This window comes from Lactuca saligna, chromosome 1 (genome assembly GCF_052625555.1).
Source record: "Lactuca saligna cultivar CGN05327 chromosome 1, ASM5262555v1, whole genome shotgun sequence".
Classification (NCBI taxonomy): Eukaryota; Viridiplantae; Streptophyta; class Magnoliopsida; order Asterales; family Asteraceae; genus Lactuca; species Lactuca saligna.
The window spans coordinates 46437575-46461935 of NC_136417.1; the positions used below are offsets into that span (position 1 = coordinate 46437575).

Here is a 24361-nt window from a genome sequence, read left to right on the forward strand (position 1 = left end):
TTTTGGGGAGGATTAAGGCAATTCCTAGTTTATTCTCACTTAAACCTTTGATTGAATCATGTTTAGACTTATGAATTTCATTTTTGAGTTTATTGTTACTGCAATTATGAGCTAAAGCGTTTGTCTTCTGTTTAGGGTAGATGATTTTGTGAATATGGATTGATTTTATGGTTAGGATTAATTTAATTTGGTGATTTTGTGTTTGTCAAGCTTGTTAAAAAACCTTATGTGTTAATTACAACAATTTTCAGCTAATTGTAAAGCATATTAAGTTGCATGAACATCTCTTAATTACTAAATCGTATGCTTTATGTGAAAACATAGTTATATGCCTAGGAATAGCGAACGTAAAACTAGGGTTAACTAGAAAATAGATAAATTAATATGGGAGCTTGTGTGACAAACCATCAACAAGAGGTTAACTGAACAACCAACTTAATTAACCATTACAAGTCTTACTTAACCCGAATTAATAAACTAGAGAAGTTATTAATCTGTTTTCTAAGGACTAGTAATAGCAAACGTGAACCTAATAACCTTAATAGGTAGCTAAAGAAGATTAATCCGATACATTTACCATAAAATCAACCATAAGATCAATTGATTCGAACCTAAATAGAAGTCCTCTTTATTATTGAATTTAGTCGCATTTTAATTGTTTAGCTGTTAACTGTTTTCTTTAAGTGTTAGTTGAGTATTTAAGTTTCTAGTCTTGCAAAATTAGAGAAAAACCTTCTTTTAATTACTTGCTTTTTATTTAGATAATCCTAGTAATTAGTTTAATTTTTGTTCCCTGAGTTCGATACCCTACTTATTTAACTATAACACAATTAATAGGTCCACTGCCTTTGTGTGTTTAAATTTCATCTTAAAAGTAGGAATAAAACCCGTGCATTTATATACACATCAAGTTTTTGGCGCCGTTGCCGAGGAACGGTTCAAATTTTAATTCTAATTTCTAGTATTATCGATCCTTTGTGTGAGATCTATCTTGCACAAAGTTACTGCTTTAGTAGTTTAGTTATTAGGTTAAGTTTTGAGTTTATATGTTTTTAGAATTTTTTGTTTAATTTTTTTTTTCTGTTTTAGCATTGAACTCGCCGAGTGCAATCGAAGCCACTCGGCGAGTCCATGGCTGAAATTCAGTTTCGTTTTTATTTTATTTTTGTTCTTTTTACGCGTGTTTCTTGTTTTGGTTTCAGGTTTTACATGACCCGAGGATCCAACACACCCTTAGTTCCTCCATACAAAGATCCAGAATCCGCTCTTAGAAAAAACAAAGACAAAGCCATTGAAGACACTAACCCGTCAAGGAAATCACCCTCCAAGGTCCTCAAGTCAGTCTTTGGTAAGAAGAAGAGCAAGAAAACGGGTGAAACTAGCAGTCAAAAGAGTGAGGAAAGCAAGTTTGAGCATTTTGAAGGAATTCCAATTCCAAAAGTAATCGATACTGATTCCGAATCTGAAGAAGAAAGTGACTTTGAAGACGAACCCGATAACACCATGGCTAACATCGATGAAGTTCCCATGGGTGAATGGAAGAAAAGGATACGTGACGATACCGGCCCGGGACTCGTGCAACCCGTGATTCCCACAACTTCCATTTTCGAACTAAAAGGCCACATACTTTCTCAACTTAAGGAAATCCCCTTCTATGGGAAAGATCACGAAGACGCATATAAACATTTGGACGAGTTCAACGATGTAGCCGACTACTTCAATGTTCCAAATGTACCTTGCGAAATCGTTTTGCTTCGTATGCTTCCAGTTATATTCAAGGGAGCTACGAAAGATTGGCTGAAATCACTCCCTCTAGAATCCATCACTACTTGGGCTAAAATGAAAGAAGAATTTATAGACCAATTTTTCCCTCCTTCCAAGATAGCCAAGTTGAAGAAAGCCAAAGCCAATTTTGAACAACAAGCTGGAGAATCACTATATGAGGCTTGGGAGAGATACAAGGGCCTACTAAGGAACTGTGCACATCATGATTTAAACATTCAACAAGAAGTCTCATTTTTCTATGATGGAGTCAATGTAACAGCAAGGCAACTCCTTGATTCGCAAGGACCTTTCACAAAGAAGCCACCCCCGGTGATCAAAGAACTAATTGAAGAATTCTCTAAGCACTCTAGAGAATATCATAACCCAAGGAATGAACTAAGTCAAGGGGTGGTGAACTCAGTTAATGATAGCATGGCAGCAATGATGGCTAAGTTAGAGAATTTGGATCGAAGAATGACTAAGATGGACCAATCCATCAATGCAATTAGGGTGGGTTGTGAAAATTGTAGAGGACCTCACCTCACTAAAGATGTGATCTTGACGAGAACAGAAACCGAAAGGTGCAAGTGTGTTATTCAAGTGGTGATAGGTATGATAACAATTAGCGGAAACCCAAGAAAGAATGGCTACCTTATGATGAGTACAAAAAAGAAAATTAGGAGAAGTATAAGCAAAAAGAAAGGGGATTTTATCAAAAAGAGGACCCGGTACTAGAGAAGAAATCTGACTTGGAAGATATGTTTACAAGATTTGTAGCCGCGTTCGAGAAAAGGCACAATGATACCGACGCTGAAATGAAGGAGCAACGAAATATGCTTAGAGAGCACCAATCTATGATGATGGATCAACAAATTGTGCTTTGGAATCAAAAAGCATCTATTCATAACATTGAAAAACAGCTAGGCCAGCTTGCACAACAAATCAACCAAAGAGCAACTGGTGAACTTCCTAGCAATATTGAACAGAATCCCAGAATGGCGCATGGCAACAACAACAAATTCTGAAACAATTTTCACTCCTCTGACCCCTGTCCAGAAGAATCCCAACAAGGTGCAAACAGAAGAGGTAAATAGTTGGGAATCAAGTAAACCCGACTCGACTCGCCAAGTCGCTAACAAGGACTCGACGAGTCCAAGACCTGATGACACAAGCAGCTTTCTTTTGAAACCTTATCGGGCCCCTTTGCCATTTCCGAGCCGAGCCATACCTAATGAGCAGATTCAAGAATATAGGAGGTTTATGGAGCACATAAGGGCACTCCAATTGAATATTCTGTTTGTTGAAACGATAGTTCAAACACCAAAATATGCATGTTTGCTTAAAAACCTCTTTACAACTAGAAGAAATATGGAAGAAGTTGTTGAAATAGTGTTGAATGAACTGCCAGAAAAGAGGGGCGACCCGGGAAGCATCACCGTACCTTGTCAACTTGGGAACATAATGACCACATGAGAATTGACTGATTCAAGGGCAAGTATTAATATTATGCCATATTCCTTCTTCCAAAAGTTAAACCTTCCGGTCCCAAAGCCTATTTATATGAAAATCCATTTGGCTGACAAAGCGATAATGCATCCAATGGGAGTGTGTGGAGATCTTCTTATCAAAGTTGATAAACTAGTATTTCCTATTGACTTCATAATATTAGACATGGAGGAAGACCTTAAGGTACCAATCATTCTTGGGCGACCGTTCTTGAATATGGCTTGTGCCTTGGTAGATATGCATGAATCTACGCTAACATTAAGGGTGGGGGATGATTCGTATTTTTAAAGCTAAGGAAAAGGATAAGCACATAGAGTCAAGAGAAGATAAAGTTTCCTCAATAGATTTGGAGGATGAATTGTTAGAAAAAGAGCTTGCGTGCTTGCATGAAATCAATCCAAGTCAATTCTTATTATCTTTGGAATAGAATTCTGATGCCAAAGGAGATCTGGAGGAGATAGAGAGGCTGATCAAGGAAGCTGATTATCAAGAAAGCCTTAATAGTATTGGAAACTCGTCGAGTCGTACCCTATGACTCGACGAGTAAATACAAAAAATCCTGATTTGTTGAAGATTTTAGTTTGCAAACCATTAGTACCCTTTATGAACCAGATGTGTACGTTTTGCCTGATTACGTGGAGAATCTTCTTGAGGAAAGCAAAGCCATTAAAGATTTCGTCAACTTTTAGAATGCACATTTGGCTTATCTTGAAACAATTGTGCTAAATGATGAGGCTACCCAAGAAGAGGATAAAGAAAGTTTAGAAGATAATGGGGATAATAAAACATGGAATAATGATAACCATAATTCTTTCATTGAATCACATATAGCGATGTCAACCAAAATCAAAAGAACCAAGCCTCATTCCCTTGTCTCTACTACGTTTGAAGTTTTCACTTTTAGAACACCGGATTCTTTAATATGTGATGAAAGTGAGGAAGAATCTATGCCTTCAAGTGATGATGATGAGTTAATGACCGAAAAAGGCAACCGAGGAAGATAAAGAAGGAAGGGAAACGATGGGGTGTGAAAAGGAAGAAGTGAAAAAGAAGAGGCATAGTAAAGGGATAAAGCGTAAAGCTGAAGAAATTGCTGCAAGAAAGAGAATGGAAGAATTAAAGAGGGTATATAAGAGAAGAATCTATCTTTACAAGACAAAATACAAAGTGCAAAAACTGAAAAAGGATATCCTAATTGAGGAAGCAGCAACAACATAAAGCGGGATGGAGTCCAGCTAAAGACTCCTCAAAAAGAAGCGTTTAACGGGAGGCAACCCGTTAATAGAGTTTGCTTTTCTTTTCATTTTTATTTTTATTTTTCGTTTTTGTTTTGTGTGGTTTTCTTAGAATTTTTTTTCAAATCTCCATTTTCTTTTCATTTTTATGCTTGAAGAATCCCACCAACCAAATTTTAAAAAACATAAATTAACTAAATTTTATAAATAAATAGAAAGTACATTGCTATTTGAAAACAAAAATTAGAAAATGCATTGCTATTAAAACTAGAAAAATAGAAAGTACTTCATTTCTTTAACATCACAAACCTTAGGATTTGAAGCTTGAAAATCAATTTTGATCTTATTCGAATTAGACATGATTCACTGTATATCAAGCATAATATTAATAAGACCTAATGAGGAAGAAGTGTGTGTCCTGAAATCTAAAGCATAATGAAAAAATTAAGATAAGTGTTCTTTGGAATTAACCTTAAGATCAGTGATAACATTTTAATCAAATCTTAGAGTTTATAGTAAAAGAGTAACAATTATACAATCATAACTTCATAATGGTTAGATGTAGTTTGTTACATGTTTAACTTATAACAATAAAACTTAGTTTTAAGTTGGTAACCATTAACATTTGGTAATATTGATATGCTAATCTTCATAGCACAAAATCTCGGTTCGTGTTGGTATGGATTAACATTGATGTGTTAATACAAAACGATATTTATATCAAGCTTTGAATTATTAAGTATAGTTATATATAAGGAATTAACTAAGTAAAGTATTATATTCACACAAAGAAACTTGGTTTTTGGTTTCTTTTCATGATGTTTCCAGCAATTTTTATCTAAAAAGAGCAAAGTTTTTTGGTTTTTAAAAAGTTATCATATGTAACAATTCATAAAACCGTAAAAACAACATTTAAAACGCATAAATTGTCCACATCAAACGCGCACTACATAACGCAGTTTTAAATTTCAATGAGGCGGTTTACGGTTTTGAAAAAAAAATTGAAATTGCATATACGGTGTGATTTGTTGTTTTGACTCTAAACCACATCAAACCGCATTGTGAATACCCCTACTAAATGATATGATGATTGTTATGAAATACGTATGCAAACGTTGAAGTTATGTTTTCATACTATTTCATCAAATAGCCCATTTTTGAGTTAAAAATTATAACTTTCCGACATCCAAATTGGGAGAATAATATATTCATGGATGACTCTTTGTTACAAAAAACGCAATGAAAAAAATCAGTTCAAACAGGTTTTGGATGGACATAGTACTCTAAATTTGAATGTCGACAAGTCCTACTTTTTAGATTCAAATAGACTATTTGGTGAAAAATATTAATAAGTTTGGCATACAAACTCTATTTGAACTTAATTTTTCTTTCATTGCGTTATTTGTAAAAAGGGTCATCCATAGTAATATTACACTCTTAATTTGAATGTTGCAAATAATAGTTCTTTTAGCTAAAAAGTATTTTATTCGGTGAAAAACTACGAAAACAAACTTTATAAGTTTTGCTTTCGAACTTTATAATAAATCATTTTACTATTTGGTTTACAAAAATCTACAAACAATTAAAAAAAACATTTTTGCACACTACTATACCTACAAAAATTTCAAAAAAAAAAAGATAATAATAATAATAATTACAAGTCACTTAGATTTTCACAAATGTACCTACAAAAATTATGATTATTTTATATAGTTTTTATTTTTATTTTTTTTATTATTTTACTAAAAAAACTAAAAAGAAAAGACTACTATGATCGTATTTAAAATTAAAGTCATAATAAATTAAGGAAAATGACATATATGTCATGTTATGTTTCTAAAGTTTACCTATTTAACCACTTAACTTATTTTGTGGCTTTACAAGGGAACGAATTATCTATTACCTACCAATATAATCCATTTCACCTATTGTAGGTGGTTTACATTGCAATATAAGCCTAGCCTAACACATAAGTGATGACATGACAAGAATTTTAAAGTGTCCAATAACCGTAACGACATCGTATTAAGTGTGAATTGTAGCGAGCATGTTTTGACTGTTCAGACGCCTTCGTACAAAATCAATACTTATTTGCCCTAAAATGGCACATCTGCAAACTTCATTACCTCAATATCGTCTCTAAGTTTACTCCAACCCTAAAATAGCACAAAGTGATGTAAACAAAATCATGGTTGGAATGTTGGTTAATATATTGTTATTAAAAAAAATTGTCTTACACCTTTTTCTGTGTGTGTGCATGAACGAATGAAATATTTAAGGATTATATATGTTTTGTTAACTTGTTCCCAATCATGTGGATCTTCATTGACTGGGACGGGATCACAAGCCAAAGAAAAATGAATATACCTTTTTTATGCAATTACACAGGGATCACAAATGGTGCAGTTAGGGAAAAGTGACAAAAGTAAATAATAACTTTGCATACGAGGCACAATGCTCCTTTTCTATAACCCTTTTTGGAAAAAAACATTTTAAAGTACGGAAACCTTGTAACATATACTTCAACTTAGTGAAGATTATTTATTCTAAATAATTCTCTATAAAAAAATCATTTTTGACGTTTATCGTCTCTAAATTGACTAGCCCGAATCTGCGGGCGTTACATCATGCATGTTACTATTCCCAAAATGGTCTACATACATAAGGAGTATATCACCACATTCATATGCAATTGCTATAAAGTCGAAATAATTTGGGTCATTGCTAATTAAAGTTAAACCTTTTGGAAAATCAATATCAGGTTGACAGTAATAGAGTGTCTCACACTTTTCCCCGGTGAACCTTTCGATGAACGCAACACACCCGTCGTTGTCTATGCCTGCGAAATCGATGTTTGAAAACCTCTGAGTAATTCCATCGGTGTAGCGTATGGGGTTTCTGGCGAACATTCATTGGAAGTGGACATCTACTTGTACAGGTTCCATGTTTGAGGATTCATAAGAAGATAACAAGAAAGGGTTTATCGATGAAGTGCGAAACAATGGAGGTAAAATGGCTCTTTTATAAAGCATATATCGACAGTAAGAAGGAAGCATCTAATTAATGATATGGCATTACATGGAAATCACCGTTAGCATCTGATGTAGTGTTAGTAGGAGGTGGACTAAAAATGACCGGGTAACCCATTCATAATTACAATAAGGAATAAGGACTTAATCGACCCCAAAAAATGTGTAATTCGTTCCTTTATTAAACCATAAGATAAATTAAATGGCTAAATGGATAAATCCTAAAAACATAATAGGGCATATATGTCATTTTCCATGATAGATTAAGAAAATAATCATGTAAAAGAAGTTTTAGGAAATAGTTGTGGAAGTAGTGATCATATGATAGGGCTATTCTATTTTTAAGATTGGGAGAAGCATGGACCGTGACATCCAACTGGAAAACCATTTATAGGAAAATAAACATTTCACACTCACAAATCGGACAGCGAAATATGCACTAGATCTCTCCCGCAGATCCCAATTCCTAACGCCAAATTCTTCGGATCTTCGATATGGCGTCATCACGGCGTCTCCGGGACCTCCAATCGCAGCCAGGAAACAAGACCTGTGTCGATTGCTCACAGAAGAACCCTCAGTGGGCCTCTGTATCCTACGGTATCTTCATGTGCTTAGAGTGCTCCGGCAAGCACCGGGGTCTGGGTGTTCATATCTCCTTTGTCCGATCTGTCACCATGGACTCATGGTCTGAGATCCAACTCCGAAAAATGGAGTCCGGCGGCAACGAGAAACTCAATAGCTTCTTCTCGAAGTATGGGATTCCGAAAGAGACGGATATTGTGTCGAAGTATAATACCAACGCTGCTTCGGTTTACAGGGACAGGATCCAAGCCCTAGCTGAAGGTAAATCCTGGCAGGACCCGCCGATTGTGAAGGAAAGCTCGATTAAAAACGGTGGTAGTAAGAAGCCTCCGTTGTCGGCGGGGAGTGGCGGAAGGGGTGGAAATAGTGGAGGTTGGGACAGTGATTGGGGGGATAGTAGCTTTGACGAAAGAGGATTCGGATCTCCGGATAACATGCGAAAGAATCAGAGCGTTGGAGATTTTAGAACCGGTGCTAGTGGCGGTGGAATGCCGGCTAGGTCAAAATCTACCGATGATATGTACACGCGGTCGCAATTGGAAGCATCTGCGGCGGGAAAAGAGGGATTTTTTGCGAAGAAGATGGCAGAGAACGAGTCTCGACCTGAGGGATTGCCTCCGTCTAAAGGCGGCAAGTATGTCGGATTTGGATCATCTCCTAATCCGATCCCACGGCCCAACGCACAAGGGGATGTTCTTTCTTCCGTTACTCAGGTACACGTACACCTTACTATTCTTCATCACTGAATTGAAAATTCTTATTTTGTGTCAGATTCTTATGTATACAATCACAATTATACTTAATATGTGATTCAGGGACTTGGTAAATTATCCGTTGTTGCTGCATCTGCTGCTAGTGTTGTTCAAGCTGGCACAAAGGAGCTCACAACCAAGGTCTGTTGATATACATCTTTTTGTATATATGAAACAGTTCAATACAGTTTATTTACACTTTTTTCTCAACAGGTCAGAGATGGGGGCTATGATTACAAAGTGAATGAAACAGTGAATGTTGTGACTGCAAAAACAACAGAAATTGGACAAAAGACATGGGGAATCATGAAAGGTGTCATGGCATTTGCTTCACAGAAGGTTGAAGAGCTCACCACAGAAAATCCCAGCTGGCAAAGAAATGAAACACAGGGAAATGGGTTTTATCAGGAGTTTGGACAGGAACACAAAGGGTTGAATTCTAATGGAACTTCCAATTCCATTCCATCGTCCGCAGGAATCAGCAGTTCCGTTGGCTCATCTGGCAGAAATTCCAACTCTTGGGATGATTGGGATACAGATGGCAATAGGAAGCATGTGTCCACCACACCAACTGCAACTAATGATGATGACTGGGCTGGATGGGATGACCATGACCCTAAAGATGATGGGTATGACAGTTTCTATAAGACCCCATCTTCTGAGGGTAAAACCGGAAAATCAGATGGAAACTGGTCTGGGGCAGGTTTTCTTTAAGGTTAGTGTATCTTTCAAACCTTAAATTTGTTTTGAAAAAATTTCTTTATATTTAAGAGGTTATTGTGCTGGTTTTGTGGTTAAGAAAAATGTATATACTATATATATTGTGTACAATTGTCAACAAAGATGGGCTAATTGCCCAACTAAAAGAGAACCAAAGTTATTTGTTTTTGTGTTGAAATTTGCTTTTGTGTTGAAATTTAAACTTCATTTGTGACTTTGTATCTGTACTTTTGATGTTTACAATAACGATATGCCATTTGTTAGTATAAGATTCCATTAGAGCTCTAATATTTAGCAAAATCATTGATGTTCTATAAATGTTACTTTTGATATCCATGATTCTTGAATCTTGACAAAATTGAATTGTGTTTCGTTAATATTAGATAAAATATTAGACAATGAACTGATAAACATGGAAATTGGAATGCACCTTTGACCAATTTATGGGGCGTTTTGTTTGCAGAATGTCTTGGAAGGAATGGAATCTATCAAAGGAATTGTAATCCCTCAATGCTTTTGGTTGGCAGGAAATGAAATGAAATTCAATAACTAAAAATGAATCATTTTTTTTTTTTTAAATTTTCAGATATAACTAAAATTTATATTTATTTATTTCAATATATATGGTCGGTGTATTTTGGTCTTTTAATAACAAAAAAGGAAGAATGTAATTGAATTCCTTCCACCTACCCCAAGGAATGGTGAAATCCATCAAGCTTGGAATTCCAAAGAATCTGATTGAACTGAATTCATTCTCATTTGGCAAGCAAACACACCATGGAATGGAATCTTGAATTCCAATTCTGTAGGAGGAATCCCCAAACCAAACACACATTATCTTGTATGACAGGATTAATATATTACATTTTATTAGTAGAACAAATGTTGGTCAAACATGGTTCTCTCGGTCTTCTTTAGCTTGATCATGTTTCTGGACCACTAGAACAGAAGATGCAATTTCCTGACCACCGGAAAATGCTAGCAAGTTCCCAATAACTCCCAATTCCAGTGACCTTTCAGCTTCCTGTTCAAGGATTCCAGCAACCATGGTCGCCGGAAACCTCCCTCTGCCTACAATCACAAGCCCAAATTCTTCATTCTGCCCTATTGCAAGTAGCTCCTCCATCATGTTGTGAGTTGACTTCTCAACATATTCGGCTTCCCCATCCCACTGCCTTTTGAACTCTTCTAGCAACCTCTCATCCAGTTCCTGTTAGAGGAATATTTTACATTAATTCATTGAGTAAGTTAAAAGGGTAAATCCGTCTTTTTTACCTTCTCGATATCTATATCATCGGGATGTCTATTATCCTTGCCTTTCAATAGGAACCTAATTAAGGACACCTTAGTATCAGGTTGTGCAGCCATCCTGCCGCCCAACTCAACCGCTTCTCGATCATCCGGACCGCCCACAAACACCACACAGACCCTTTTCCGGTCAAAATCAATCCTAAAGCCGCCACGATCCACCATCAACGCCACCGTGCATGGCGCATGCATAAGCACACTCCTGTTAACAACTTCCCAACTGTGTCCCGTCTCTCCTTCCCGGCACGGTCTGTGTACGGGTAAAATGATAATTGTAGCCCTCTTCCTCTCCGCCACATGGCATATATCTTCGTGCATCGTTGTCAGCGCTGAGATGGCGGTTGACTTCCGCACCTTGACTTTGTTTGACTTTGATCCAACTTCATATCCTTTATTACCCTTGAAGTATGGAACTCCGTTTTTACGGACCCGATGCACCATGGCTATTGATGAGGACATTTCGGTCAGTTCAATTAGGTGTAGGATATAGAGCTTTAGAGTTGAGTAGGTGCTGGGGGATTGTATCGAGTTGATTAGATGGGTCACTGAGGATGCGATTTGTGGGCCATGGACACAGGCGATGACCCGAAGGTCGGATTGTAGGGTTTGTGAATGGTGGGATGATGATTCGCTAAGTGACCGGTGGTGGACTGTGGCGGTGATGTTACGAGCCGGTTTGTATGCCGCCATCACTAGTGGTGTTGTCATGAATGTTGTAACAAGTGCCATCATTACTAGGATTGCAAACATTTCGTCATTGAGTACCTGTTCGAAAAGATATTAGAAACTGGTTTTAGTTTTGGATTATTTTGTCAATCTCCAATTTAGGTTTCAAGAGTAACATTGTAAAAACCGAACCTTCTTCTCCTTGCCAATGTTGAGAACAATAAGTTCAACCAAACCTTTGGTATTCATCAATAACCCCAAAGCAAACGACTCCCTCACTGGAATCATGCATGCCATTCCCATCAAAAACGTCCCAAGAATCTTTCCGGTGCAAGCAGTGGTAATCACCACTGCTAGCAACCCCCACGCCTTCACACCATCTATCTTATTAACATCGGTTTTCAGTCCACTTGAAGCAAAGTACAATGGTAACAAAAGTCCACAAACAAAATCTTCAATCCTCCTAATCAACCTCCCGGAAAATTCCCCGTGCTTAGGAATCATTAATCCGAAAACAAACGCACCAAATATCGAATGGATCCCGATAAAATCCGTCATAAATCCTGATAACATAACCCCCGCTAGAGTCAAACATATGTACCCTTCTTCAACTTTACCATGGTTAGAACACCGGCTAGCCACCCAGTTCATAGTCGGCCGGATTACAACAACCATGAAGATGACAAATCCAGCACCGGATATCAACACCCAAAGTGACGCCAACGGGTTCTGGTGGCTCCCGCTAGCGAGTGCCACTGCAAGAGCCAACAGAACCCAAGCGGCCATATCGTTAAATGCCGCCGCCGCCATGGCCGTCTCGCCTACTGGAGTTGTCAACAATTTTAGCTCGGCTAGTATCCGAGCAAGCACCGGGAAAGCAGTGATGGAGAGGGAAACTCCCATAAACAAAAAGCATTGGGTGTATCCAACTCTATCGGCTCCGGAAATGGCTTTCCGAAGTAGGAATGTGATTCCAATTCCGAACAAGAACGGTAATAAGATTCCGGCTGTGGCGATTACTAACGCTTTCTTTCCACTCCGGCGAATGGAAGTGAGATCGAGTTCGAGGCCTACGAGAAAGAGGAAGAACAAAAGACCGATACTTGCTACTGTTTCGAGGATTGGAGTGCTCCATGAGGGGAAAATCCATAACATAAATTCATGGTTCTTGCCTAAAGCCGATGGCCCTAGAAGAATTCCACCCTGAAAAGTTTCAAAATTATGCATAATTATCCATTTTATTTGTTTTTTAATATTATTAAGATAATCGATCTAAATATATATAATATTATTAAGATAATCGATCTAAATATATGTATGTAAGGCATGTATGAATTATATAGACACAGATATTTGAAGTGGATACGTATTTGCGTATTGCTAATACAATCGGTTGCAAGCATGCAAAGATTGTATCACAAATACATTGTACATGATCATACCTACAAGCTAGAGATGCACAAAGAATGGGCCCCCATGTCTTTAACCGGTTATAACCAGACCCGGGTCAAGAAAATGGTCATTCATAACCGGTTAGGTTTTTAACTGTATCTTTTACATAGCAGAATGACCAAGAAAATTGGCCTTATTAGCTAATAAAGTTATTTTAAAACTTATTAATCAATAAAATTGTCACCAGCCTTAAGAGGGACTAGGGGTGGCAATGGGTTGGGTTGAGTCGGGTTGGGTCCGGTCATAAATAGGTTGATCTGTTTAATTAAATGCGTTGAAAATCTCTATCCAACCCAACATATTTAAGTAAAAGGGTTAATAATTCCCAATCTAACCTAATCTTTTTAGTAAATCGGTTGAAATCGGATTTACTTGTTTATTGTTCTTCCAACCCAACCTATTTACTAAACAGGTTAAACTCGGGTTGATCTATTTAAATTTTTCCAAAAAACCCTTTAAAAATCAAATAATCCAACAAATAAAATTACGAACAACTTAAAAGATATAATAGCTGTTCAACTTGGAAAACACAACAATAAGCTTATAAGCCCATAACACAAGCATTAAGTTACAACCATAAATATTAATGTTTTATTTTTAAATTCTACACAACTCCACTTCCGGTAATTATTATTGATCCGTGGTTTTAATAAATAAAAAATAATCAAAATATAATGATCAACTAAATAATAATAATATAAAAAAATATTTAAAAAGTTTAAACGGATTGACGGGTTATAAACGGGTTATAAATTTCAACACTAATCCAACTCATTTAATTAAACGGTTAGACGGATTGACCTATTTAATTAAACGAGTTCAAAATCTCAACCAAATCTGTTATTTATTGGGTTGAGTTCGGGTTGGTATTTCCACCCTTAAAAGGGACTTTTAAAGCGGTATTAACTCGTTAGACCACCAGACTGGTTTTCAAACTTGTATAGGTTTTTCTTTACCAGTTATATGATGTCAATTAAACGATTACTATGAAACTTAGTTTATTAGTGTGATTTATACCAATGCGACCATCTTTCATCATAAAATAACTATTAAAGAAACTTCGCTAATTTTAGCAGTAAATTAGCAAAAATACTCAAATTCGTAAATATTTTGAAAATCACAAAAAGTAAAATAAAAAATATAAAATTTCATACTTTAGTTGAAACGACTAAGGTGCAAGTTTAGATTGTGAGTTCAAAATTGAAACCATTTTTTTAATATGGAAGCTTAAAAGAAATAAATAACATTTAGTTGCTTTTGTTATGGTTCCATTATATGCATTAGAAACCATGCAACTTATATATGTAGTACAAGTAGTATCTCTTGGACCTCGTGGTTGCAAAACCCCCCTTCTGTATGACTCTCTGTAATTGGCTTCTCCTCTAACTTTTTTCTAGTTTGTTTTTAATATAAAATGGTTGTTAAAAAACAAAAAAAAAAAAAAAAAAACAATCTTTTTGTTTTTCCTATTAAACATCTTTATCTTCCTCAAGTTTTTAGAATCCGAGTTTTTAAGTTCAGTTGTGATTTTCTTTAAATGCGCGTTATTGTTTACTCAGGAAAAATATATATACCTTGCGAAATATTAGCATATTTCAGTATTTGCTAATCTACGTCTAAAAATAGCAACACAGTTTTGGTAATAAAATGTCTTTTGTGTTTATTAAAGCAACCTAATTGGAGGCCCATAGTATCCTTGTGAATTCACAGGTTCATAGTAACCTTGTGAATTCACAGGTTTTTTTTAATGATTTGGATTGTCATTTTGTGAAAAAGAATATCAGGGATCCACATGCCAACAATATATGAGTGAATAACATGAAAGTAACACTAATACTATTTGTCAAAAAAAAAAAAAACCATTTCCGTAAATTATTACTAGTTAAACCAACATTTCCACAAATTCAAAAATCTCAATAGGACATTTTACAAAACACACACACACACAATAAATAACTAAAATAAAAAATATTGGTTTTTTGAGGTGGTGATCTAGGTTTTTTTTTTTGGTGAAAAAACTTACAAGTATCTCTGCAATTACTTTAGGTTGTCGGAGAGGTTTGAGGAAGAAGGCGAGCAATCTACTGATAAAGATAATTACTGTAGTTTGGATTATCAACAATGGAAATGCATAGTGAAAAGGATTATCTCCTTGCCACACTCCATCCGATGATGTCTTAACCGAGGTTATGTTCAACGCCATTTTTGTATACATGTGATTTTTTAGTTTATGAGAAAGAGTACAAATGCGCATATATATAGAAAGTGATGTGCTAATTGTGGTTTGAAGGTGGTTTGCCTTTTGGGTATTCTCGTTTTCTTTATTAAGAATACTCATGTGTATAGACATACATGTAAAAGAATTAACCACGTAATCTCATATTCTCATATTTTTATTGTGAACATAGATATATGAATAACCAGACATAAATATTCATGTCTAAACATTATTACGTATCTATATTTCAAAAATGAACATATATGGTTTTTTAATTAGGTCCTATAATGGTGTTGTATTGAATATGGCCCGCATGCATATACATAGACTTTGATTGATATGAGATGAGATATTATTATAAACTGCTTGATTTAATTACACACGTCTTTGTTACACTAAAATATACCATTTAAGAAATTTGTAATCCCATCTAATGTGGATCATCAACTAAACAACGTCAATTAGTAGGGACGGACGCAGGATTTTACAGCAGGGGTTGCACGAGAGAATTAGGGGTTGCACAGTAGTAGAAAAAATAAAATTTTTGAAAATTTTCGAAAAATTTTCCACTGCGGCCGGAAAAGTTAGGGGTTGTCGGTGTCACCGTGGACCACCCCTAGGTCCAACCCCTGTCGATTAGTACTAACAGTTGTGAAAACGGTCTATACTTGTACATATTGTTTTGCTTATTTACTTTCATGTCCTTGTATAAACTTTATATTTAACATTATCCTTCTTTTAAAAAAAATTCTGATTCTCCATTTAAAGAAATTCAGATTAGTCAAAAGTTTGTGGGAATAACCGAATAAACAACCAATATTTTAAACAAAGTAACAATATCAATAGAATTTTGTTTAATATTTACATGATTCTATTCTTATTTTTGTAGATCATTTAGGAATACAATGAAATAAGGGAATAATTTGATGTTAATTCCCACTTAGGAAAAACATTAGAAAGTGTAGCTTGAGAAGGATTAGACATGAGATATTATTCACAATATAATATTATGCTTTTCCGAAAAAAGAAATTTAGGTTCCATTTTATGTATATTCATACAAAAATTTAAATAGTTATTGTATAAGTGTCGATTGGCAAATGGTGTAACATCTGAATAAATATGACGTAAAATAATAGTTAAATTTTTTTAAGGTAAAAACTTGTCGGGTTGAATTGTCATCACTTGTGTCCAGGTCAGTCATAAGGATTTAAATATCCTAAATGCTTAAGAAAAAAAAAATAGATATTATTGTTATAGAAAAATTTTACTTTTAAATAGATATATATACATATAATATAATTAAAACAATTTGTCCCCAAAAAAAAAATTTGTTCCTTTCTCAACCCTCATGCTTATGTTTGCTCTATATATCTATATAATAAATATAATTTTGTCACATGTCGATTTATGATTTTTATCGATTTTTAAAATTAAAAAAAATACATAATATTCATATATATAAAGCATCAGATGTAATAAATATTATATACTAAATTGTAATTAATATTTTTCTTCACTCTTTATCTCAAAATTTTATTTTAAAAATACTTATTATTTATATTTTAATATTTTATTTTCTTTAATCAACCCGTATAATACATAGGTTTTACACCTAATTTTATAAATAATAAAAATAATAAATGACCTTCAATTTTATAATCGTCTATGTATTAGATACGATTATATTTGGTATATCGGTAAATCATCATAGAATGTGCTAAAATAAACCATAGAACATAGTTGATGGGTATGGGCCAATATGTATATTTACATACCCATATTCTAAGGATTTATTCAAGATTTGAATTTCGGACTTATTAATCATCTGGGGGGGGGGGGTATAGTTGATACGAAGCCATAATTTTGTGATAAATTAGGTAATTATCCAACTTTTAATTATCGTTAAGGAATATTTCATAAACCTTATTATATCCCCTCAAAATGACAAAATTGCACGATTGATCCCTGTGATATTTAAAAAACTTTGGATAGGATCCAAAAAGTTTTCAACATGTACCGAAGATCCAAAATCAATGTTTTTGATCCCTGATATATTTGAAAAGTCAATTTTACCCTTTTCATTTTTTTCTATTTTCTTTATTTATTTTGGTATTGATCCAAACTCTTTATAAAATTTAAAAACATGTTTCGTCCCAACTCTAATAAGCCTCACAATTTTAAATAACTAAATTCATACTCGTACCCAACGAATCAATGAATACATGATCTATTACATTTTACTTAGACATCGAGTTTATGTGTGTGTGTGTGTGTGTATATATATATATATATATATATCATTAAATGGGGCATGTTATAAGTGATAGGTTTTATAGGTTATAATTCAAAACATGAAAGCCAAAATAATTTAATCTTTAAGTTCACATGCAACCTATTTGTATCTAAGTTTTCTCTATTGATAATTATAATCTATGAATATCAAGAACCCTAAGGAGGCCCTACTACTATCGAAAATAACAAGCGATTAGGGTTTACATACCTATTGATTATTATAGTAAACAATCAATATAATTCCTTTCTTCAATTGTCTCTTGGAAAGCAAGCAACAAAATTTTGATGCCTCTAATGGTTTGTACCGAAGCCCTAGCAATTATAACACTTGAGGAGAGAGGAGAAGGAGTTGGAATTTAGGTTATTCCTTTGGTAGAAGTGATGAATGAAAATAAGGAGCCAATGGGCTCCATTTATAGCTATAATAGCAGCCTTGGAAACCATAATTTGAATATTATATTGACATTTAAATTAGGTAATTATCCAACTCCTAATAATCCTTAAGGAATATTTCATAAACCCTACTTTATCCCCTCAAAATGACAAAACTGCAAGATTGGTCCTTGTGGTATTCAAAAAACTTTGGATATGGTCCAAAAAGTATCCAACTTGCATCAAAGGTCCAAAATCAAGGTTTTCAGGGTTTTTGGTCCCTGATACACTTGAAAAGTCGATTTTACCCTTTTCATTTCTTTTTCCTATTTTCTTTATTTATTTTGGTATTTAAATAATTAAAAATAAAAAATAAAGTCTCTCCCAAACCTCTTCACTCACCCTCTCTCTCTCTCTCTCTCTCTCTATATATATATATATATATATATATATATATATATATATATATAATTTTTTGTGTGTTCTTCACCTATGACCGTGCCAACATCCAGAAATTGCTCAATTCCGGCCACAATACATGTCCCACCCACCATGCAGGTCCTTCGATCCACAGATGCCGTCCCAAACCTGACACTCCGCCGTCTCATTCGTGTATGGTCTAATTCTTATCTCCTCAGCCCTGCATCACATGCCTCATTCAACAACCATCTCACGTGCGATTCCTTAAAGAAATTGAGAAGTAAGGAACATGTGCAACCATAAATCCTTTCGTTAGGTACGCTATCAAGTATTGTTAGTTTTGAGAATTTGTCGATTGAAAATAGAGAATCATTGGTGAATTTGGTTCCTCATTCTCTCTCTTTCCACATATTTCCAGTCAAACTCTCACTCCTTTCTTCTTAAGAACCCTAAAAAACAATCTCACATTTTCTCACAACCAGAGGTTCTAAAATATGATTCACCCCAAAATCAGTTGTACGGAGATGAGTGGAAGGCTTATCGATGGTTTATTTGTTGTTGAACTGGGTTGTGGAAAGAAATTGACGAAAGGGTATACATTCACTACCAACAAAGGCAAAAATGGGTGAGGAATTGGTTTTTCTCTCAAATCCTTATCTGTCGCCACCTTTATTTCTCCTTTCCCTTACCCCCTCTGATCATCTCAATGTTGTTTGAACATCTTGGAAATAAATTAGAAACCCACACGCACACACAAATCGATACCTGATATCTTCAGCTGGTGTTTAAGATCAAGTTTACTCAACAGTTTCAGATTAGAAATCGATTCAAATCAATTTTAGGTTTGGGTTTCATAGCAAAATTCGATTCAAGTGGTGGTGAAGGGCAGTTCATCATATCTGAAACAAATATTTGTCTATTCTGATTTTTCCAAGTGCCTAGCGTACTAAGAGGGAAAAGGGACCAGAACCGGATATGACTAAAGTTTTTGAACAACTGTCAAGGACAATCTGAGGTTTATCGAAGATTGGTTGCTTGTGGATAGTTGGAAGTATAGTATTGGATGGACCATATTGATATAATTCATAATAGATAGGATTATAGTAAGAATGGATTGTTATATGGCAATTATGGAAATTTTTCTATAATGGGATTGGATATTAAGAATCTATGTGTAAGTTAGAAACTTTTATGCAGGAAGGATGTTCAAGGAATGTACCTTGAATGTGAGACTTCATTTCCAGGGAATTGTCTTGTGACAATTTCAATGTAATGCTTTGTAGTATCATTGGAAAAGTCTTTGTGATGTAGGTGCATTGACATTACAAAATGAACATTGCATGTAAGTTTAGATCTAACAAGATTCTGGTAGTGGTAAAAATTTGGTATTCTTACACTTATGATAAGGATTTGGAATTGTGAAATGAGCATCATTGGAAATGTGTTCAATTGATCTATTTCACAAAAAGAAGGACCATGGATAAACATAGTGTGCAAGCTTGGAGCATGGGATTACTGTTGTTTTAATTCAAGTATCGAGTTGATTGATCGAAACAGTATACAATGAGTAAGGTCTAATTAATATGGTGATTAAATAATAAGTGTTTTATTTATACTCAAAAGATTGAGACCATATTGGATTAGGTTATTCTTGTGTTTCACTTCACATGTTTTACTTCCCAAATAATAAGATTATTCAAACATCAACAGTCGATCATACTTTGGAAGTAAGTAGTGAAGTAAGACTGTCATGCATCCGACTGTAGATTGTCTAAGAGCTTAGACATGGCACAAGTTTGTTGCAATGTTCATGAGTACTCCTGAAATAAGAATTTGAGTATTCAATTCACGCTCATTTAAATCACTTCATAGATTTTATCACGAGTGATTGTGAGACGATAATATCTTATATTCTTGAAACGGAGACATATAGTTGTGTAACCCCACATTTCCGGCTAACCATTATTATGATGATGTAATAGTTAGGGTCAACAATTGTAACATATTTGACGTAATAAAGAAGAATTATGTGAATATTATGTGTTTCATGATTATTACAATATAATAAAATATGAAAAAGCAGCCGAATCATCCGTAAATCGTAAAAAGCAGTGCGCCAAAACATATATATATATATATATATATAATTAAATATTTAGAAAGTACAAGTCTTCTCGATCCCGAAAATATAAATTTCGTTGAAATCTGAATCCGTATGAATTAGATATGATTTTTATAAGATATAAAAGTCAGTCATGCACAAAGAATGTGTGACGTAAAAAGCTACGAAGAGAATGGTTGATTTTTAGCTAATGCGACCAAAAAGAAAATCGTAGTACTCCTTAAATTATGAATTTTGAGAAAAAGAATGTCAAAAACGGAGTCCATACGAGAGAGTTACGATTTTAGCAAAATCATTTAATTTTATAAAAATATGAAAAAATATATAAATTTAAAACTAGCCAACGGAGTCTAAATGAAAGTTGTAGATCTCGTCGATAACTACGCGTGGATATAAAGAACGTCAAAAACGGAGTTCATATGAACGGGTTATAATTTTTAATAGCACATTTACGTATTAAAATAAAGTATAAATCATATATACATTTACATATATATACATATGTATATATCATTAGAAATGTATTGATGATGCGGTCTTTATAAGACTTGTGTTGAGTACTTTCGACATTAGTTTGGTACAAATATCATTAAATCTTTTTAAAATAGTATTATAAATGGGTGTTTAGTCATTTAAGTAAATATAGAGGGTGGTTTTGAAAATTCAATTACTATAAATAATAGCCTCTAGGGTCTCATATTTCTTGCACCATTCTCTTGATTCAAGAGTCTTTCTTTTTCTTATCCCTCGAGCATTTCGCTCCCTCGTGATTCGAGTTCTCTTTCTGTAGTTTTTAGTATAGTAAGGTGAGTGCTGAAGCGCTGCAATAATCTTTCTTAGAAAGATTCAGCGACGGAGTTATTCCCCTGCAGAGCCCGGCTCCTAGCTAAGTAAGTTATGATACCCTACTTTAAATATAGCTTATAATATTGTTATTATGAACCTATAAATAAAATTTATTAGTGATTTAAAGTCGTTAGACTGATTAATCTACTTACGTGGATGATGTCTAGGTTGTGATTTAGTGAGGTGTTTAAAGTGGGATTTCCAAACAGTATACTTCGTATATCAAACGGACCCTACCTCCGATATGATCATACCTGGTTGTTCCTCACTTGATAGATCATGAAGTAGAATCTGAGTTAATGACGACTTTAGACTAATAATTATTCGCAATAAGTATTAGACTAAAATCTAGTGGTAATAATACTAGGTTTCGTCAAAGGAAATTATATTGTTAAGAAGCGAAGCGTTGCTCGAATTTCGAGTCGTCATAGTAACAAGTGAGCGTATAGTCACTTTCATCTTGTTGAGTGTGATCTCTACATCAAGTGGGCAATCCAGCACCCTAGGATCCCCTAAGAATCGCTTACTGAATGCGAGCGACACAAAAGATCGGGTGTCACCCGATTCAAACAGTACCAAAGCTAATATATCGTTCACTAAGAACGATCCTATAACAAAACACATAAACAATAAGCAATAATCAATATCAATAAATAGATAAGGCAAAGATACATACCCATCACCACATCGGGATCTACACGTGCCTCTTCAGCTGTCAACTGAAAGGCACTGCTCTTCGCCACAGGCGCCTCACCCTGGCCCTACCCGCCGCCTGTAATCCTCAATGTAGCAGGGGCGGGTGCTGCCACCTGCCCTACTGCTGCTAAAATAGGGCACTGGGACCGCTTGTGTCCCCTCTGATTGCACTAAAAGCAAATCAGATTTGATATTGTCGTGGTGGTAGTAGTTGTTCAATCCCTGCTCACATGTCCAGTTCGGCCGAACTTGAAGCAGTCTGAACTCCCTGCAAAACAAGAAGGGCCCTCTCCCTAAACATCATGGTGATCTCAGTCACCGTCTGGTCGTCTGCTGGAGATCCTGGAACTCCCTAGAAAGCTGATGCACCTTTATCACAGGTGCAAACTCGGCCCTGAACCTAGCCGTAAAGTCACTCCAAGTCATCGCATCAAGATTTGCATCATCACCAATGGCATGTCCTACCTCCTCCCACCAGTCATGTGCCCTGTCCTTTTGAAGACAGGACGCAAGTCGAACCTTGTCCCCCTCGAGACATCTGCTAGTGAGGAATGTGTTGGTAACATCAGCCAACCATCTGGTGCTCGTAATGGGGTCTCAAGCCCCATGGTAGTCGAGAGCTCCACAAGCTTTGAACTCCCTGAAATTCAGTCGCGACCCCATCATGGCCGTCACCTCGGTGCGGAAAGCACTCAACCTCTCATCTAAAAGCTCCAAAATATCCTCCTTGGTCGTGTCGAAGATCACAGGAGTTTGATCCAGGATATTACGCCTGATCTCAGAGGAGATGAACTCCCTAGTCTGGTCGTCTAGCCGCCCGACTCCTGAGCCTGGGCCTGATCCCTCACCGGCACCTGAACTGCCAACCGGCCTAGTCCGTAAAACCAGCGTTCTTAAAAACACATCATAACAAGCATCAGAATACTATTCAATTCTTGAGGGATCACATATACTACAAGTTCATTGTATTCATCTTAACCCTCCTTGACTCGAGTACAGATCCTCTGCTTTCAGTAGTACAGGCCCATACTACCTTCCATATCTATCTGTACCTTCCTCAAGAACTGCCTTGGCTTCACCAAGTTTCTTCTACTACTAATGCTTCACGTGCTACTCTCATCCTAGGCTTTCCCTAGGGTAATCATCATACTACTTTCCGCCATCAGTTGCATTAGAAGTCCCAGCTATCTTCCCCTAACTAGCTCGTGGATACTATTACATATCACTAAGACTAGATAATTCTTCAAATGAGAGATCCTACCCTATAACGGTTAGACTCAAACAAGAGCTGCGAAATAGAGCTAGACCTAACCTTCTAAAATTATTTAGTCCTCGCAATATGTAACTTAGCATATTCGTATACTAGTTAGTAAAAGACCACTAGAACTCCTAAAAGCACAAAGCAAGCAGCATTTGAGCATTAAGTAAACATAATCAACTATATACTAATCAGGCCATCATACTGACTAATTGTACTAGCATGCAGTTCATAAAGTTGTACACACATAACATGCATATAAAGGAATCCTTCCTAGATCCATAGCCCTAATCTAGAATGCAATTCTCATAACATAAACTTGTATGGGTAATTTGGGAGTATTTACTTGAGCTCGGATGATTGCATGCACCACACCCTTTTTCACTTTTTTCAAAGTTCTTTTTGTTTTTCAAAAATTCTTTTCTTTTCTCAAAATTCTTTTATAAAAATGGTTTCTCTTTTGAAAATTTCTATACCAATTCCTTAGTTTGAGTTCAGACACACCAGAAAGTGTGCCCGAATCCCTCAAATCAAGGCTCTAATACCAGCTTGTAACATGCCAAAAATACGCTCCAAAAATTTCGTTTTTAAATCATTATTAAAACCATAAATATCATCATCATATAAACATCATAAACCAAGTATCTCAAAATATCATAACAACTGTCAATGTATCAAAATATCATATCAAAAATTAGAGTGAAATATCTCAGGCTAGAAAATTGTGGTGTGTGACATGCAGTCATCCCGAGCTCTTCCCTTTGCTACCTGAAGTACCTGAAACCAAAACTAAAAATTGTAAGCACGAAGCTTAGTGAGTCTCCCCAAACTACCACATACCATACAAATAACACACAAAAACATATATTGGGCCTTGCCCACTGTATCGCGCCCCGCCCGTCATCGAACCAAAGTCCGACATCGGGCCCCGCCCGGTATTGAACCGAAGTTCGGTATATATAAGTTGCATCGGGCTAACCCTGACATCGAACCAAACCCGACATATACTAACATACATAAACGAGCCGGCATTGGTACATTCAACCCATTCCTACTAGAGGAAAACTCACCTCTCAAACTGGATGTTGAACTCGTGTGTGAGGAATCTCTACTGGCTGCTCC

The 24361-nt window shown here is 35.5% G+C and overlaps 2 protein-coding genes and 1 non-coding gene across 3 annotated transcripts; 1 reads left to right on the forward strand and 2 right to left on the reverse strand.

The window, feature by feature from the left end:
- Positions 1-1887: 1887 nt before the first annotated feature.
- On the reverse strand, positions 1888-1994 carry LOC145028021 (small nucleolar RNA R71). The gene has a single exon (XR_013675778.1). It is a non-coding gene; the product is annotated as a small nucleolar RNA R71 (small nucleolar RNA).
- Positions 1995-7855: 5861 nt separating this feature from the next.
- On the forward strand, positions 7856-10231 carry LOC145035232 (putative ADP-ribosylation factor GTPase-activating protein AGD6). The gene is made up of 4 exons (XM_078983813.1): positions 7856-8829; positions 8932-9009; positions 9082-9583; positions 10052-10231. Exons 1-3 carry the CDS (start codon positions 8029-8031, stop codon positions 9580-9582), a joined length of 1380 nt encoding a protein of 459 aa, XP_078839939.1. The 5' UTR covers positions 7856-8028; the 3' UTR covers position 9583; positions 10052-10231.
- Positions 10232-10311: 80 nt separating this feature from the next.
- LOC145035226 (cation/H(+) antiporter 20-like) lies at positions 10312-15258 on the reverse strand. Its single transcript, XM_078983806.1, has 4 exons — positions 15038-15258; positions 11755-12765; positions 10864-11661; positions 10312-10798 (listed from the first exon to the last, which is right to left on the reverse strand). Exons 1-4 carry the CDS (start codon positions 15227-15229, stop codon positions 10478-10480), a joined length of 2322 nt encoding a protein of 773 aa, XP_078839932.1. The 5' UTR covers positions 15230-15258; the 3' UTR covers positions 10312-10477.
- Positions 15259-24361: the final 9103 nt, after the last annotated feature.